The sequence below is a fragment of the Apteryx mantelli genome, chromosome 1 (genome assembly GCF_036417845.1).
Source record: "Apteryx mantelli isolate bAptMan1 chromosome 1, bAptMan1.hap1, whole genome shotgun sequence".
In the NCBI taxonomy this organism is placed as follows: Eukaryota; Metazoa; Chordata; class Aves; order Apterygiformes; family Apterygidae; genus Apteryx; species Apteryx mantelli.
In genome coordinates this window covers 99927965-99947792 of record NC_089978.1, presented here as the reverse complement: position 1 = coordinate 99947792, position 19828 = coordinate 99927965, and the positions used below count along the sequence as shown (strand labels likewise).

The following is a 19828-nucleotide window of genomic DNA, read 5'->3' as shown; positions in this document are numbered from 1 at the left end:
CACATGGAAGGGCAAGAAACTCCGATTATTTTCAGTAATTATTTAAATCTCCATAGCTTTCTACATTTAATTGTTTTTATATATTTCATTTGTTCCTGAACTTAATTGTCAGGAGGCTTGTTGGAATATCCTATTGGTGATACAAATGTTTGAAAATGAGTCCCTTGTGAATTATGTGCTTTAGGGCAGATGGTTAAGTTTAATTTGGCCTTTGGATCCTTTCTCTCCTAGCAAAGAAGATTTTAGGATGAGTATTTGATAGACTATGTAAGAGGTCGTAGAAAATACAGTGCTAAAAGTGCTAAAAGACTAGTGCTATGTAAGTATCTGTAAAATGAGGACAAAATAATTCCATGTAGAGAATGGTGTGGCTGAAGTCTTATATTGCAATATGTCTTGAGTCAAGACTCAAGCATTGGAAACGTTTTTAATTACATTTCCAGACTGGAATTTTTTGTCACTGTTAGGTTTGTATTTTCATTTACAGTTCATTTAGACTTTGTTGATTGTAGTGGGAGAAACAAATGTACTCTGAAGACTCTTGATTCTCTTCAGAGAGTATAGCGATGAAGTAGTCCAAATTCTTAATGGAAAGAAGTATGTGGAATTACATAAGAGTCAAACTGAGTTAACCACTTATTTGTTTGTTCATTATTCGTTACATATCTGTTCCAAAGAAAAATAAATGGCAGAGACCTTGGCTTTACAAGGTAATTTACCATCTGCCTCTCATCTAGTATCTACAACCTACATCTTTTGTGTAAGAATCATACTTCTTCCTGCTTTGCGTGTTTAGAATAATAACAAATGTTGTTTATAATTGGAGTACATCTGCTACATAGAGAGGAGAAGATGGAATCACGCAATGGTCAGGCTTCTAAACAAATGAGACCTCTGCTCTGTCTCCTGCTCTTCAAAGAGTAGGCTTTTATGCTGGACGAGAGAAGACAGGAATTTCACATGGAGTGATGCAGTTAGCTAATGTGAAAATGGAAAAAAAAGGTCTGAAAGTTTCAATATTGTCATTAAGCACTGAAATTAAACTCTGCCCATAGTCTCATCTGCTATGTGCTTCTGGAACCACTCAAGTGGATGAAGCTGCACAGAGACAACATGGCTGGTGTATTTTGTTAATCATAATCCAGTCATTACCTCAAGTGCTTGGGAAATTAAACACTTTAGTAGCACAAGCATAACAGGACTAGAATTGGTAAACGAATACCCAATTAAAAGAAGGGATTGAAGGTAAATACTTTGCTGTTGGAGAATAGGCAGTTATTTTATCTGGGTCAAAATGCCACTGACTTCAGCTAGCACTTACTGAATATTTCTGAAAATGAATATCAAGGCCTGACTATCTGAAATACTATTTGAGTCTCATAAAGTTGAAAGCTGCAGGTGGCTGCCTGGGATTGAGCACCTCCTCCTTGTGCCAGGCAGGTGAATGTCACGTGCTGCCACTGGAGCAGTCTGAGCATCAGAAAGGCAAGGAAAGGTGCGGAGGGGTGCAGCTATGCAAAGCTGGCTAGGAAAGGTTATTCATCGGGGTTTGGCTTTTGATCTTGAATCTTGCAGGATTATTTGAAGGAGAATTTGCCCCCGAGGAACAAATTGACAGTAAGTAGATATTAAGCATGCAGACAGCAGATTGGAGACCTTTCCAAAAAACAGTTGGGTCAGATTTCAGCTCTTTTTTAGTCAGAACTGTGAGTTGTTCACGAGAAGTTTGCAGGAATTTCTAATTGTGGGGATTTTAAAACAATACCATTAGTGGTAACTGAGTCCAGTGGGCTTCAGGCCTTGGGGGATTCCTCCTGCCCCAGGCCCAGAGATAGATGGCAGCTGCGGTTTTGTGTTTACAGGTCCAGCTAGCAACCAGGTTCAGCATGTATTCCCTATAGGTGCATACACACAGGCATACATACAAGCATGCAACACACACAGCCAGCCTTACGGACCAGCACAAACACAGCAGTGCCTTTACCAGCACCCACATAAACACAAGTGGCACTCGTGCAAATGTGAGCAGTGAGGATCACTCGCTGCAGTTCCTCCCCTCTGGCTGCTTGGGATCGCAGCCTGCTGGTGGGTTGTACATGCACACAAAGCAGGTCTCTCCAGTAGTTAGTTTTAGATGCTTAGTCTGCCAGGTGCTTGTCTCCTCCAGTTGCTGGCACCTGGACTTAGGAGCCCCTCAGGTTTGTGGCCGCTCACTCTGGTGGCCGGCACTCAGACCTCTTCTACTCACCAACTAATCCCCCTTGGTATTTGCTAGTGTTCATGTACACAGAGTGAGCTCACACAGGAGATAATTAGAACTAGGATTTAATAAGAACATAGAATAGACTGCAGTGGTCAAGCGCAGGGCTCAGTCATATATGTATATTGACCAGCCACCTGTTTACATGCATCTGGCCCCTTTAATCCCCTTTTCTCTCTTATTTTTCCGTGCTTGTTCTTCTTCAGTCCTTCACCTGTCCCTTTCCACACCTTTGGACCTTCCCCTAAACATCCTGTGATAAGTTTTGCACACCCTCCATAATTGATGTAAATGTTGATGTAAAAACATCAAGGAGAAATATGTTACCTGAAGTAGTCACAAATCCCTGAACTCTGGGATCACGGTAAGATGGTGTGTTCTGAGAGAGTGTTTGTGTCTTGTCCAGTAATAGTGTAACACCTGGGGTCACTAAAAGAAAGATGAAACTCCATTAATATGCGTAATACCACTTCCCATACTTATTCTTTATCTTCCACACAGAAGCATGAGTATTAGTCTCCTGAATCCCATGTACTCTAAATACTCTGCATATACATTATAAAAAAAAAATTAAAAATAGAATAAATCAGGCCTTTCCATATAGGACATGGCTGAAGCATTGTAACACTCTGTGTTTGGTTCTTATTGACAGGTGTTAAACAGTGGAAATAAACTTCCCTGAGCAAAGTGAATTAGGGAAAAAAGTGGTGTACATCCTGCAGTAAATAAAACTAATTTGGGAGACAACCTGTGACTCAGCTCAGGCATTCATACTGTACTCCTTTAAAAATACAGAGCCAAACGAATCTTGAAATCACAGCAATGGCTTAATGGAGAGAGTTTACCCAAAGAATAGGCTGCTTGATAGTCAGCCAGGAGTTTCATCTTATGTTAGAACATTTTGGACCAATTCATCCCTGATATAAATTCACTGAAATTAATAAAGCTTGCTCAGGGAAGAATATGGCCTACTATCTAAAAGACACTTTTCTTCACTCGTAAATATAGTATAATGCTTAAAATGCATTCTAAAAATACAGAAGCTAATGTTTTTTATGCTAAATGTTGAAGCGTTATCTGTTGAGTGTCAAGCAATACAGTGTTAGGGCCAGGCTACAGTTTTGACTACCATGGTGGTGATAAAGCAAAGTCCATCTCTTTTGCCCTCCCTCCTATCACCCACCGATTTAACCTAACCAAACTTGTCCTGACTTGGGTTCCAACTCCTGTCCGGATGATAAGTATTACAAATGAAGCAGAGCGATGCATATTTATATGGTGGTGGAAATATACCTACAAACAACATGTCACATAGGCATGTATCAGCGCATCAGACAGGCCCTCCATTTCAGAGTGAAAAGAGTAATGTACTGGCTTCTTACCAAAACTTCTAAATTTTCCTTTTATTGTTCTGTGAGCATATTATCTTTATTTTTATATGTATAAAATACATTAATATTCTATATCATGTATAAATATATCTAGATACATCCAACATATCTGTATGAATGCATGTAAATGTGAGAGTGTATGTATACATTCTTATTAGTTCTGTTTTTATATATATGCACATACACCCATCTACACAGGTATATTTATTTATGTACAAAATCTGGCTATATATATATCTATAACAAATATTTTGAAGGTAATATTTTTATAGAAGTGTATATTCCTCCTCCTTTATAGTGACAATGTGATATAATTATAGGAAAGAAAAGAAGTTGTAACCTGATTTTTTTTTAATGAAAAGGAAAAGACTATTGGTTGCTTAGAAGTGCTTCAAGTCTGTTGCTACTGGATTAACAGCATAATAAGCTAAAATAGCAGGAAGAATAACTGCAAAAAATGGGAGCTTTTTTATCTGCCTGAATGATATTGGTGTAAAGAATGGTATAAAGAAAAGACATTTTGCTGATGCTTTTCAGCAGGAGCTTATTGCGTTACGTAAGTTGAGTAATTTTCTGCTCTCAGTAATTTCTCTTGTAATCAGATTGCTTGCATTTTGTTTGTTCCTGTTTTCTTGAGAAGTTATAAGGGAGAATGGGTTGTAGCCCTTGTGTGTATCAATGGTGGGTCCAATTCATACATGTCTGGACAGCTTTGCCTCTCTGTTTACAACTGCCAACATTGTTTTCTGAATTCCTTTTGTATTAATCTGAGCGTGATTGCACCTCGCTTTCCTGCTGGGTGTAAAGGAGAGCATGCTTACATCCTAGATAATTGTGTTCTCCTTCTCTTTGTTTAAGTGATGATTTGCCAGTGACAGAGAACTGGCAGGAGCTGTATCTTGGGGTACAGATGGAAAATACTATGGTTTAACATTAACCGATGGGAACGTGCACTTCGATTTGCAAAAGGCACTGACAGAGAAGTGCAGAGAATGAGAATCTAATAGAGATTTTTCTAGCTGATTTTCCTGGGGGCTGGAAATGTCCCTTGACTGCACTAGAGAGGGTGGGTGACAGAGCTGATAGTGCCTGGGTGAGCACCTGAAGTCTGCAAATGAAGGCACTTTCCAGAAATAGCTCTGTGCACAGAATGGGTGCCTGCACTCCTGTGCGGCTGCATTCGCCATCTCCGAGCATCTCAAATGTGGGGAAGGGAAAGGGCTGATGAAGATGTTGTCTGGTGGTGGTTGGGCTTCAGAAGATCCACACTGCGTATCCCAGACACTTGGCAAAGCTGAGAGGTACAAGCAGGAGTCCTCCGTGATCTCTTCTTCATAGTTATGAAGGGAATGGGATAGGGATGGTGAGAGCCATGTGGCTGTCATTGTCTTTTGTGCTACCCACATGGGCAATAATATACCCCATGGTTTGTGTGAATTAACCAGTGCATTTTAAAAGATTGTCTGTGTGTCCCTCCTCCCTTCTTTTCCAGCTCCCCTCATTATCCATATCTGTAGCCGTTCTGTGCAGGTGCTGATACCGAAGCACACAGGAAGAAGAGAGTCCAGATGCTTTCAGTGTGTTTACAACTGTACACAGGGAGAGGAGATTGAAGATCGAGTCAAGATTAACCTCTCCTTTTGAATCGCGTATCAGTATCTAATTAGATCAGAAGCAAAGCCCTGCTGCTTAGTCAGTATTAGAGCGTAGGCACCAATTTCAGGAAGAAGCCTTTCAGAAGAGCAATCTTCACCCGTCCACCTACACCATTTTCTTTGCAGCTTTGTAAGAGTGACAAATGTAAACCTCCCCAAAGGCAGTTGCATCTTCTCCTTATGCATTGCCTTTAAAAAGACTTCTGCCTTCTGAACCACTGAATCCTGGATGACCCCCATGGGGGACCCTTATCTTTGCTGTCTCTGGGCTGGTAGTTCAGAGGCAGAACAGCTCTGCTAGAAGTCAATGGATCAGTCCCTCAAGAGAGAATCTGTGGGTTTCATATTGCCCATGCTACTTTCTTCCAGGCACCAGGAGCCTTTAGCAGGGACTTGGGGCCACAGTCCAGATGGGCTGGAGGGAGAGGGAATAGGAAGGAGCCAGGAATTCTTCCCAATTGCCAGAACCATTCCTTTGCCTGAACAAGGACTCTGTCATCCAGCAGTTGCTTTGCCTTATTGCAGAAAATGGCCAAATGGCCAGATGGTTCAGGTACTGTAGCTGGTGCTCTTTGCTGCACAAATTACAGGTCCCGTTCTCAGGGTCTATATATGCTGGGACTCATGACAGATTCTGTGATATTGGTTCCAAATGACTTTGTGGTTCAGGTTCAGCCAGCGTCTCCTTAGAACAGCATGTCTTGTGCAGTTTCCCCAAGAATTCTTTTAAGGTAATAGATGTGGGATTTTTGTGGGCAAAGCCAAACTGTAGGTTTGGTTACATTTTGAACTTATCTCCCTATGTGAAACTAATCCTAATGTGACCTTTACTTTCTTCACCTATAAGAGTCTTATATCAGTGCTTTGGATCACCACAGGAGAAGATTCTTTAGCAGACCCTTTCATTCTGTAGGGACAATTTATAATCAGCAAATAAATGGAGAGTGTGTGAGAGAAGAATAGAGTCTAGCAGATTCTATCACTGCTCCAAGGTCTTAATCTTACGTATTTGATGTCAGTTGACTAAGATCATGGGACCATGAATCTGACCAAGGCATGCAGAAGTTACTGTGGTAACAAAAATAATTGTGAAAATCCAGAAGAACTTTTACAAATATTACAAATATGTAAGTGGAAACTTATCTGTTAGAGGCAAATAGAACTTAAAAGTACTGTGTTGGGTTTCACTCAGGTTTTCATTGGAAGCGGAGTGGTGACTCAGTTTTAACATGCACATACAGAAATTTAAAAAGTAGTAATATTTTCAAAATGTTGTGATCTGATGACAGAACAATGTTCTGTACTTGTGCCATTACCCAAATTGTTGCAACCCCTATTCTGTCAGCATAATGGAATCTCACTTATTGGCAAAAAGAAAAAAAAACACAGGTAGTGTATTCACCACTTACACATAATGATCAGAAACATTTAGCTAGCATTGAAATTAAGTCTAACAGTATTAGAGGCTTGCTTATTTTTCCATTTGCACAGAGGTTACATTACTTTCCCTTGTTTTGTCACATACAGTTAGAAAAATTTGCCATGAAAACTTTGAACTTGTGCATCTCTAGTATGGCACCAAATACAACGTCTATATAAGCAATGTCTGTAGCCAGGTAAACTGCAATAGCTAGGTCGCTGTGTGCAGTGAAGTTGCTCATCTCACAATGGGATTTTAAATTGTACTTAGGTATATTAGATATTTTTAAAGAATGTATTACTTGTGTAGTTATACCTTAAAGACAGTGGACCACATTTTGCCTTAGGTACCTCATAGCCATGAGAGAAACATTGTCAGTCAGATTCATCTGAGTAAATGTAGACTTCTGCCATGCAGGAGTCTGTCCAAGTTAGGCAACAACCTAGGCTTTCTGTATAGACAAAGGAGATTTCACTGACAGAGTCAGGGGAGTATAGGCTGTGATTCATCTTATCCTATATAAGCCTAACAAGTGTCTCTTTCTCCACATTTACTAGGATGAATAACTCAGATGCAATGTTTGCATTCTAGATGTTTGCCACTGGTTAAGATAAATCCCACCCTGAGATTTTCAGTTCCTTATCTATCTGTATTTATTACATGGAAGGTTTCTGCCTTCTATGAATCTTGGAAAATTGCTGTGTGTCTAGATTGTCATCTCAGCTTTTAATTCCTCAGCCTCGTGTCAGCTACTGAACCAGGATAAACCCATGCTGCTTTACTGATTTTGGTGGAGCTCTGTTGCTTTATAGGAGCTGAGAATCCAGTCCGGTGAGAGCATGTGTTTTTTAGGATCAAAGCCTGTGGTTGCAAGTGACATGGATATTGTTTTAACTATATCTTTTCATTGTTTAATTTAAAGTGATAATATTTGTAAGGAAAACCATGTAACGAGCCTGGACTCTATCGCCTTCTTTTCTTCTATGTATACAGGTGTTAGTATGGATAAATAAATCATAGAAGAAAGTATATTAAATATAGATTTAAAAAGTCATATAAAAGTCATACAATAAGAGAATAAAGAAACCTCAAGAGACAAGTCAAACTTCATTTTCTGGTAATGTATTCACAGCATTTTTCTGAAATGGCATTGTCACTTTAGTTGGTCAGAAAAAAATGGAAATGTGTTCTCTTGACTTTGGAAAAACAAATGTATTTTGGAATATGGTCTACAGGGACATCCAATTAGAAGGGTGTGAGAAGACCAACACTGTTTATGTGAGCCTGTCTTTCTAGTAATGAGCATCAGCCTCCAGGCTGTTAACATAACTGATTTCTTTTGATAGGCTTCTGGTTTGTGGAGGAAGCATCTGCTTTCACTATCAAATTTTCCCTGTTCTAATAGAGCAGTTGGGTCAGCCAACACCCAACCTAAGTTTGTCTGTAGCTTACCCCTTTCCTTTTCATTGAACAATTGAATAGCTGGGTTGTAAAGAAGGACAAAAAGAATCAAAAGAAGTTATGGGTGTTACTGGGGAGTTGGCCAATATAAAGTATGAGTAAAAGGACTGTTGACACAGAGGGTCTTCTGATAAGCCTATAATGAAAGTTCATCTGGAAATTTTCACTATCCTCTTTTTGTTGGAAAATTGTAATGCATCAGGGTAGAAACATGTTGGTACTTATAGTTTTTTCTGACTACATTTGTCAAGTCCAGGGCTTTCTAGTTAGGAAGAGAAAGATAGAAAATCCAGTCCCTCTGCTGACCAGGGCATTGAGAAATTTAAGAGACTCAAGTTGGAGTTCTTAATCTGACTCAAGGACTTAGACTTGGTTAACCTCTGTATCAGTGTGTGAGACCACTGTCACTCACTCTACAACCGCTCCAGACCACTGGCTTCTGGAGTGACATGCTATTGGTTTGAAAAAAAAACAAGTAAACGAAAGATCCTTCACCAAAATTCAAGATTGAGTTTTTTCTCTGCTGCAGAATAAAAAGAAAATGGAAACTTGAAATGGAAATCATGCTTTTGTGAAATGAGTTCTTGCTTTCTGACTTGCCAAAATGACTTACCAATCATTTTGTAGATAATTTAGAAAAATAGGCTTTCCAAAATGACTAACGAATTTGATGCCTCATTTCACATGTCCTGAAATTGGGAATTAAAGTTCATTAGCCTGTTGGTTTTTTAGCTTCAAATAATTTTAATGTGTACATTAGAATTAATTAGTATGCTACAGAAAAGGTAATCAGTTTGATGATATTTATATTACAATCTAAGTGTGTTTGTCAAATGATTATTTCTATTTCACATGTGAAATGCCAAAAAAAAATTCCTCTTGAAAACTCTCATCTTTACATGGAATATATTACTGATAAAATATTTAATTACTTAGGGTATATGGTTAGCAGCAAGAGTCAAGCTTTGTGCAAATTACTTTATAAGCTTCAGCTAATCCATAACATAAAATGTAGGTCATCTGGAGCTGTTTAAAACAGATGGAAATTTAGTAGTTTATGGTAGGTCAATAGATGTTTGTCCCCACAAGGCTGCCAACTTCTGCAGTTTCGAATTGCAGAAAACGCAGAAATCAGTCTCCTAAAAGCTGCTTATTCTAACTCATTTTCATTCCAGAAGCACCAGTGCACTGTGCAGTTGGGTTTTGTTTGTAACATATTAAGCATTGACATGCTCGAGAAGATGATAATTAGTTCAGTGGCGTTTAGAGGATTTTATATTTAGTTTGCTGACAATGAAAAGTATTTTAATTTGGGTGACTTCATTAGTGTAAATATTCAAGAAGAGTGATAAAAACACAGTTGTTCTAAGTCAAATGCAAGAACTGGAGGTAATCTAGGGTTTGTTTACACGCACTCTTCAGGTTTTTCTTTATTTTTATGTTCTGGGTCATAGATGCTATCTGTCATTAGTTTAGAGCTAGAATGAAGTGAAGATATTACCCTGTGTTTCTATTTCATGAAAGTGTTGAGGAGAAATGGAGAGAATCAGCATGGCTGCTTCTGGAAACAAGGCTTACCCAGAATACGTGCCCCTTGCATACATATGGCTGGCCATGGGACGTCCCACTGAAGTAGAAGCTTCTTCAGTCTCAGAGGTTCTTCTGATTGTGACTCTCCATTTCACTCATTCAGCTCCCCCAGGTTTGGAGGACAGCTATTGAAGTTTCGGTCAGTGCCTCTGCTCCTGAGTGAGTCTATAAGAATTAAAGCTGTAATACTTGAGTTTAAAATTTACATTTTAAAACACCTCTGATACTTACCTCTGAGTGTGTTTCAAAGGGTATTCCTAGCCCCAAGCATTCTCCGGTCTGCTTGTGGAACATGGAATGGGGACGAGAGCAGTGGAAATAGGAAGAGGTGGAAATGCTTCTTGAAATTTGCAATGCAAAACTGTTTGATATGGTTTGGGAGGGAGGCAGGATAAGAATATGTAGGAGTTGTTTAGAAGGTTGGATGGCCGAGCTGTTTGACAATTCCCTGTTCTTCAGAGAAAGCTCTTGAAACAGACTGTCATCACCATTGTAGTTAGATAGGACTGCTGTGAAAAACTGGTTTTTGTTTGGAGTCAAATATAATATTTTGAATTATTGAAACTGGCTTGTGAACTGTGAAATGTTTTAAAGGTCAAACACTGTGGTATCTTTTAAATTGCAAAAACTGGGACTTGGAACATTTTTCAAAATCCAAGAAATGTGGCTCCCCATGTCTATAAGGGCAAAGGACGAAACGTTATTGTGGGAGCATATAAGTCATCTCAAAAACTTGTGGTTTTGAGAGCCACTTTTCTTTCTAATAATCTGGGTAGTTTTTTTCCTATGCAGTTTGCAGGAGCTATTTCATCACATTCCAATTTAATGTAGATATTCTGATAAACCTGTACCCAGAAGTATTACGAAAAGCTTTTCTTCCCACACCAAGCTCTTCAGCCTAGCTATTACCATCAGGCCCAGCTTGGAGAAAAGAGATGCTACCTAACTTCTGCCATCTCTACTGTAGCTCTAGAAAGCACCAGGGCCTCCCTCTCCAGCCCTTACACAGGGTAGGTAAGAGGAGAGAGCCAAAGTTTTACTTTCCCATTTTTTCCCTTCCTGCCTCCTGGTTTGTCTATGCATGTGGGTGGGGAGAGGTTGGAAAGGGGAAGGGAGACAGCAAAAGTAAAAAAAATGTGTTTACTCTGAACATCAGCACAGAAAGCCCAAAGTGGTCTTCTCTCAGGGAGGAAGGGTTTCTGCCCCCTGCGCACAGTAACCCAGCTGTATCCATGTTTGAAAATGAAGGCAGGAGGGTCAATTCAGTCCGTAACAGCTGCTGGACTATATTAGAATGTCTCCTATTTGAAAATTTTTTCAAAAGGGAAGGGATAGTGGAGAACCTTTTAGTTTTATCTGTTTGTAAGGCTGTGAATAATACTACTTGTACTTTGTGGTAGAAAGGTACTGCAATTATGAGGAAATTGCTTTCTGCCTGACTGGTATACGTAAACAGCTTTCATCTCTGAGGCTCGTGACTTTAGTTTGTCATTCAAGGCAATGTGTCAGCCTTTCATTTCAAACTGTGTTGGCTCTTCTTTTGTCAGGAAAGACCTTTCTTGCACTTTTAAGCAACGGAAACAAAGGCAATAAAAAAAAAAAAAGCCACCAAAAAGCAATTATCAAACAGGGATTGAGCTATGGATATTGCTTTGAAAAGACATTTCCAATAGATTCATAAGAAAGACAAAGTTGTGCATCATTCATGCACATTTTTTCCCCCTGCGTTTTTCCTAAGGGTTGAAGATAAATTAGGGAAGCTATTTTCTTTGCAGACAAAGTGCAAGCTATGCCCCAGATCTCCAAGTGCTTCAACATGTAAATACTGCTTTTGAAGCCATCAGGTCTAATTGAGAGTACAGATTTATTTGCAATCATGTTTGAAGGTTACTTTCGTTCATTGACCCATTTAATTGTCAATCCCTATCCTCAGTTGCAGGCATATGGCTTCATGTGCATGCGTATGAAAGACAACTGGCTTTAACTCTCTCAGACAGAAACATTCAACAAAGACACGGGCAAGAACTGCATCTTCCTGTGGACAAATCTGATTAAAATTAACAGGCAGGACCCACATATAATTGTAGTCATCCTACAGAGCTTAGCAGAAGGCTCTGCCCTTGCTATAGAACAGGTTAAATGGACCTATACAAAAACAATTTGATTCTCTGAGTTCACCGGGTGCCTGCAGGGATGAGTTGCCCACCGTGTTCATCACTGAACCTCTGCCAGTTCTAGCCCGTCTTGCTCTTTGTGAGTGGACCAAAAAGCCCTTCTTATGTGCTTGGAAACCACTGTAGGAAGAGAAATAAGGAAGGTGTTGCTTGCCTTATTCTGGTCCTTGTAGAAGTGGATAGGTTGATGTTTAGTCTCTGTGAATACAAGGGATGGCTCAGAGCAGCCGTTCCAGTGGGACTAATTTCAATCAATATTTCTTTAACAGGCATATTATTTCTTTAACAAGAAAGGTGTCTAGCTGTTACCTGGGCCTCTTATCACCTCAGGTTGCAGTGATGGATTTCTTAAATACTTCAGCTCTGCCTGCTCATAGCCATAAAGAAAAAGATTAGATATAAAGGGGACCGGCTCAAAAGACATTTTTCTCACAGCACAGTGGGGAGGTGTAACTGATAGTTGCTGGTACAGCAAGGTGTGCACATCACACTGCTGATTTCCTTTCTGTTCCCCTGTCCTGATGGAGGAATGTGGTGATTCAGGAAGGTCTAAATTCTGCGTCCATCTTCAAGCACTTCAGTTTCATGTTATCTGACAGTATGGGTTCTATGTACATAAAACTTGCCTATCTGCTCTTTGTACAAAGCTTGTAGAGAAACACTGCCTAGCCAGGAGATGTGACAGAGCCAGACAAGGTGGGTGAGGTTGCACAGTCTATTAAACCTTGAAACTCAACATTATGGGGTTGCAGAGCTTGCTGCCTAACAGACTGTCATATCTGATTAAAGACAAACAGGATTCAGATACTAAAATAATGCAATGAGCTGTTTGCATAATAGAGAGAAAACATGGTGCACACAATCCTGATTTTGAAGTGTCAAAGGAATGAAAACTTTACTTCCTCAGGGCTTTTCCTATTTGACTCCACAGTGTGGACCATCAGATCCAATGTCTTGCATAAGTTTAATATCTAGCCCAGGAATCTGGAAGAACAATAAAATTAGAGAGTCTTTTCAGGTTCTTTATATTCTGCAGTTTGGTTTAAGATTTTCCCTTGGCTAGAACTCAGTTTCTCATCTAGACTCCCATCTTCTCATCAGTGTATTCTTTTTTATTTTACAACATTGCATAGAGTAACTAGGGATTTCATGTCATAAATCTCTGGTGTTGGGGTTCATAAGCTCTCTTTAGACTCTAATCTACTGTATGTTTAACTGACTTTCCAGAGAAGTTAGCTGGTATGTTTAACACAAAGGAAGTGTGCTACTAGAAGTCAAATCATGGGCACCCCCACAAAGAGAAATCAAAAATTGCTTTTAAAGTTTATTCTTAAATATTTAGCTTTTAATTAAGATCTGACCTTCCAAAGCTTATTTCTGGTTCAGTTTGAACCAAATGCTACCAGTACAATGATGTATTGTTGAGCTGATCGATAGCCTGAGGCAACTATTCATAGAGGTGTAGCTGTCCACAGTTATCAGAATGGGAAGTGCTGAAGCCTAATGATGAAGTAAAAACACAATGTCTGATATGATTGTACATTCAGAATACTCTGAAGTATTTATGCACAGGCTACTCTTCTTAATGTTATTTGTAGGAAGCATCTCAAACATGTGGAGTGCCAAACCACTCTAAAGACTTCGAGTATGTGATTTGTGTGCTTAATTACTGCAGTTGTGCGAGCGGATGAGGGACCGTGGTCAAACTGAGATTAAATAAGTATAAAAAAAGTCTTGTTATACATTTTCTTTGTGACTGATATTGAAATCAGCCATCAAGTTGTTGATGAAGGATGAGATTTATTACAGTGTCTAAAGGTTTGGTGTCTAGTCTAAGCTAGTTGTCCTGAGCTCCCTCTGTAGTTAAGAGAAAGATGCACCTCCAGAGGGTTATTTATCCCATCCCAGAATAGAAATTTAAAATAAGTAGAACTAATTACCTGTTAGGGGTGTCTGTCTTTCTTTATGGATCCTAAATGATTAGTTTAGGTTAGGTGTCAAACTTCTATGTGTGTAAAATTAGGTAAGATGAACTCTACCAGACTGGCCGTAAGCAATGGGCTAAGCTCTCTATTTGAGTTGTGAATCAACCCTCCCTTGGTCACTAAGTGGGAGATTGGCTGTGAATCAAGAGTAATTTGTTTAAGAAGACCTGGTTGTGGATTATATTCAGAAATATACTTTAGTCCTCTCCACACAGAAAGGAGCTTCACTGCCCACTGGGATTTCTTTTTTTTTGGTCAAATATGAAAGACACATCATATTTTTAGGTTGAGTGGAACAGATTCCTCATTTTTGAGCTGGAGAGGACTTTGAAAGAAAGACATTTTATTTGGTTTCTTCAGACACTTGTTCAGCTTTTCTCCCCTCTTCTAATGTTTTGGTGCTTGGCATGCTGTTTTATAGACATTTACATAACGAAGGTTTTTTCTCTTAGGCAAGGTGCAAGAATGCATTACAATTGTAAATTCTGTTAATTGTCATAAAGCAGGGTTCAGAGTTTAGACAGTGGAAAATTCCATTGTTCTATGTCCCTGAGAGATATGTGAATGAAAAATAAATATATGGATGTTTGGATTCTAAAGCTTACATACAAAAATGCTTCAAAAAAAGGTTTATTCACTTGTAACGCACAAATGGTGGTTGAAGCCATAGGTTTTATTTAGTAGAGAGTTACCTTAAACACATTTATTATCCCCAGTGTGACTTCCCCCCTCCCCCAATTACAGGGGTACTGTTTGGGCCTATATGTAATAGGGAAGTTCCTATTATTTTAGCAATATAATTTTTCACTCTGTTTCTCAAGAAAGCTGCTCTGGTCCCACACATTTTGTGAAGGTAAAAGATGACTCTTTTTCTTCCCAAGTATTGGTACCTGTAATTGACTTTGACTTAAGCCTGTTTGAGCCTCGCAGGGAGCTGGGAAAGAAATGCCCATTTAACCAATTCCCATCAAAAGATTTTAAAATTCAAATTATTTGAATAATATATTTTGCTGCAGATTATACTTCTCATCTGAGGATCGAAAAACTCTTATTTAAATATTAATAAACCCTGTCAATATCGCTGAGAAGAAAGCATTCTGTACTCATTTTGTGAATGAGGAACACAGTGCCCTTGCTGGTTAATAGCAGAATTAGAAATATTCAGAAAACATTTCTCTCAGAAAATCCCTGATAATATGTCATTTTATGGAAACCCATTGGCTTTGAACTAACTTTGATTTAGGTGAAAAGCCCCAAGTATCTTAATCTTATCACTCAGAGGTGATCTAATTTTTCTTGTTTTCCATGAAGATAAAGCAAACAAGCAGTCCAATTTAGACGGAAATGGTTTCAATGGCCCAGCATGAATGTTGTATAGGGGGTAGTTTCATTTAATTATAAATCCTATTTTTGTTTCAGGATGGGAGAGAATAAGAATCTCAGAATAAGGATTCCTGGGTGGCATAAACTGCCCCGAATATCCCCAGCAGCTGCAAACAGCTGTCCCACCTCCCCTGCCTTCTTGCAAGCTGTGCCTTCTTGCCCCTTGTGTGGGCAGCTGCATTACTGCAGCTGATGCAGCTGAAAACAAGCCCTCTTTGTGTTTCATTTCCTAGGAGCGGTTTCTGGGTGGGCTGGCTTGCTCATCTGATGTATTATGGAGTCACACCTGAAAGCCAGTTCAGGAAAAGTGAAAGGAAGGTGCCCTGGGGAGAGAGGGTGGAAAAAGAGACTACCCCCTTGAGGAGCAGCATCATCTTCTGTCGCTATAGGCTGCTTCTGAAACTATATGCTCCGAACAGCCCAAACCCCAGAAACTTGGCCACCACCCTGCACCGGCTACTAGTCACTCTGCACATTTCCTGACACATGTACAGTTATAATGTTTACATATACAAACTGGAGATCTATAGTTGAGTTGTAAAATGGAAGTATAAATCATCAAGATCTAATTTAAGGGCACAATTATGTTATTTATATGCAAAGAATAGGCACCTGCACCTCTTTTTGTGTGCAAATATATGCATATGTTTACCTTTGAAAATGTGGTCATGACTCTACGCTTCAGAAAGTCACACAATAAATTGAAGATACTTAACTGTGATTAACTTGGTGCCTTGGAGTTTCAGCCTTCTATGCTTATTCACTTCTGGGGTTTATGAACATATTTACTTGGGCCAGGGTGAAACAGGAAATAAAGCATGAAGAGAACAAGATACACAGCATGGGATTGTGGTATGGGATAGCCTTCTCCAAGAACTTCTGGGGAACCTCCGTGCTGCCACTCCTTGTTTATCATACCTCTGCAGGGGTAAAACTCTGCTAGATGTGCTCTAGCTCTCCTTAGAAAGATCAGCATAGCCTCCATCAGTGAGCATGTAGATGTTTTGCTGCTGCAGCAGCAGCTCTTCCGGTAGAGAGAACAAGAGCTGGGATGTGGAAAGTGAATAAGGGTTTGGTAATGATCAGGCAAGAGGACTTTTTGTAGGTGTATTTACATCTAGGTGTGTAGAAAATACTTTTTGCTAGTTTAAAAATGATAAAGATTCATGTCCCCTAGCTGACATTTTAGTATATCTACAGATGTTTTTGTTTTTCTAGTGTAGCTCTGGCCTTGGGTTATTACTGCCTTTGTGCGTCTCTTGTTCTGTGCTTCCCTACAGAGTTTCTGCTGATCTTCCCCAGCTGTTTAGTTTTCAAAAGAGTCTATACACATGATGTCTGCAAGATATCATGAGGTTGTTTCCACATCTGGATGGATTTTTGCAGTTTCTTTCTCTGATGCATATGTCACTAACTTGCCCTTTAATGTGAAATGTGACCTACTTAGTCTGTTTTGCCCCTGGTGCTTGCCTTGTTCCACAGTAAATAATCCAGGGAATGGTCTGCAGCCATCAATGTGTGGGTATAATGGATCTCAGGGGCAGCAGCAAAGTCTTAGATTTGCTAGGAGCAATTTTCCGTGGTAGGAGTAATCCCTACTCATGTCTCAAGGGGAAAGATGAGGATGTGGGGTCTGATTCTGATTTTCCTTACTCAGGTTTTGTGTTGGAGAAGTCCCTGGACTTCAGCATAGTTTTGATTTAAACAAGAGGTAGTGAAATGAGAATTAAGCCCATGAATTTTAGAGTAGGAAAATGTATAGAATTCCTTAATGGTACAGAGTCAGTACATAGTGCCAAGAAAGTGCTGAGGTTTCTCCTCATAATTTACCAACCCATTTGATTGATGGTACTGTAAGTGAGTAAATTTGTGTGTTAAATTTAAATTACTATTTTGAAAGTATGTTGCTTGTGAAGGTATTAAAATAAGTCAGATTAGTAATTTCCTACTCGCCAGAGATGTATTCTGTATTTACAGCTGGGTGTTTTTGAGCAGTAATTAATGACACTCCGTCTAAAAAAGTAGCGCAGAAAGACATAGAAATATAGTCCTTGCATATAATTTTTTAATAAAGAAATGGTGCACTTTTTGGCTGCAGTTAGGAAGTAGAGACAGAACTGGTTATGATGCCTTTGTTTAAAAGAGCCAAACTCTGCTTATTTTGTGGCTCAGATTTCAGTAGTTTATAATTTTGCCAAATTTGAGCTGTTTGAGTTGAAGTTTTTTATGTCCCCTATTTCCTATATTGAATATTCTGAGAAATCTTTGGGCAATTTCAGGCCTATGGTATTTACAGGGCATCATCAGCTATTTCCTGCCTTCAGAAGAGCCTGTCATACAAGACACACAGTTCAGATGTATTCGGAAGGGCAAATCCTACTCTAATTGCAATGAGCAGGGAAAGCCCCCTGGGCTCACCCGGGAGCTGAGGCGGGCTCTGTGTGCCTGCTGATGGATGCAGACTTAGGCTAAACTGCCTAGAAACTTCTACAAGTATGTGACATTTTTGTGAATAGCAAATGAGTATACTACTGACAATGACATTTAAATGAATCTACCATTTTAATGTACAGCTAGAGATATTATTTACCTGAAGAAATTCTCTGTAAGGGTAGGAGTTCTAGTCATGTTTTTTTTGTACTGATTTAGACACATTCTTAAGCATGTGCTCTTATGCTCCTACTCTAAGTATGAGGTGGGGGAGGCTTGCTTCCTTTAGGATTAATCATAATTTTTGTGAAAATGATAAAACTAAATCTCCCCAGAAAACCTTGTAGAATCCACAAGGAAACAGATAAAACCATCAACAGATATCTCCATTGCTGAGGCCATTGGCAAAACTTCTGGTGATTCAAGCAATGAGAGCTCCCTGGGTATCTGCATCAAATAAAGAGGTCTCCTGAGATCAATTTGTTAAACAAGGGACCGCCCTGGGCTTTGTGCTGCAATCACACAGTAAGGGAAATCCGCTGCTTGAATGAGTGGCTGTTCAAGCCAGTCATGTGTTTTTGGCTGTGAATCTGGTGTATTATCGCAGCACTCGAAGTTTTGCATTCCATAGGAAATCCTAACAGAGGAATAAACAAAGTCCATTTGCTCAGGAGAAACAGCTGAGCTCTTAGAATTTAATGTGAGATGAAATTAAGAATAAAAATTTTTGCATTGCTTGAAATTTCTGTTTCAATTTTGGTTCCTTTTTGTATTTTATTTCTTGTGCATTATATTGAGAAAGTTGCTATGCGGTTGTTCAACTGGTGGTGGATTATTAATGTACTGTTGGGAACCTAATATTTTAAGTAGTTCTTGAAAACAATATTTAGATTCCCATGAGCATTCCCCTAAATACATTTTTGAGGATGAAGTCACAATAACTCTGGAAGAGGAAAACTGAAAGGATCCAAGCTATTTTCTGTTCAAAACCAAAATAATTCTAAAGAGAAATATCTGAAAGTCATGACGCTAAATTGAGTCTTGATGTAACTCCAGTTAATAAGGAGACAGCCACTGTGATGTTAGAACTGAATGGCCCATCATGTGCATTAATCTTACAGTGAATTCTCTTTGAGGTACAGTCTTCCATTAAATTCCACCTAGGCTACTGAATCTAGTGACCTAAGGAAAATGAGTTGGGCCAGCTGGGATAGAAGGTGATCAGAAATTCCTAATATACAGTGGACGTGTAAAACAGTCTCTGTATTTTAAGAATACAAACTTCTCCAAATGGATAATCTGTTTCTCGTGAAAGACATGTGGCCCAATATAGAAGTTTTGGGTCAACTGATTCAGTTAAAGATTAGCGTCAATATTCTGAAACAGAAGACTATAGTTACTTACAGCCTTTCATTCCTGATAAAGGATTATACTTGGCACCATGCTACTGCTACAGTGTAAAATCTCTTGGTTAGTTTGCTGAATTAACCTTTGTAATAGAAAGGCTTCTTATGTGTTTCCAGTCAAAAGAAGAGATGGCTTTGAGTTTGTAGCAACTGAAATACCAGTGACTGGGATTGTGATCCAAAATTAATAGTGTTTTTTCTAGTTCTTTTTAAATTATGTTCTTGTACTGTTTCGCAAATGAGTTGGAGAGATGCGTCCCACTCTTATTTAAGTGTTGTGTATAAGATACTTAAAATGGAAATCTCCAACAGAAGGGTAGAAACAAATGCTGGTAATGATGGGGAGGACATTACAATTAAAAGGTAATCTGCTTATCATTTGTGAAATGGTATTTGGTAAAGTGGTGGCTTTAATGGCTGTAATTTTCAATCTTGCAGTCATATGTAGTGAGAAGAATGGCTTCAATTTTAGGTAATGGTATGTGTGCTGGAAATGTATTTTCAGATGATGATTCTGTGTTTGAGGTTATATCTCTCTCAGTATTTATGACTGGTGACATTCTTTATACTCTCCTACAAATATGTGCAGTATTTACTATCCTGATCCTGGCACTCGTGATGAATTGACTATTATGAAACTCTTACAAGAATCCTATACGCTGGAAATCTGGGT

At 39.1% G+C, this 19828-nt stretch overlaps 1 protein-coding gene across 1 annotated transcript in view; it reads left to right on the top strand.

Annotated features, from left to right (window-relative positions):
- The window catches only part of ABCG1 (ATP binding cassette subfamily G member 1), a 51333-nt gene that overhangs the window by 12681 nt on the left and 18824 nt on the right, over positions 1 to 19828 (top strand). The window contains exon 3 of the mRNA XM_067289766.1: positions 1576 to 1617. Coding sequence (XP_067145867.1) covers positions 1576 to 1617 — 42 coding nt within the window. The remainder of the gene's footprint in view (positions 1 to 1575; positions 1618 to 19828) is intronic.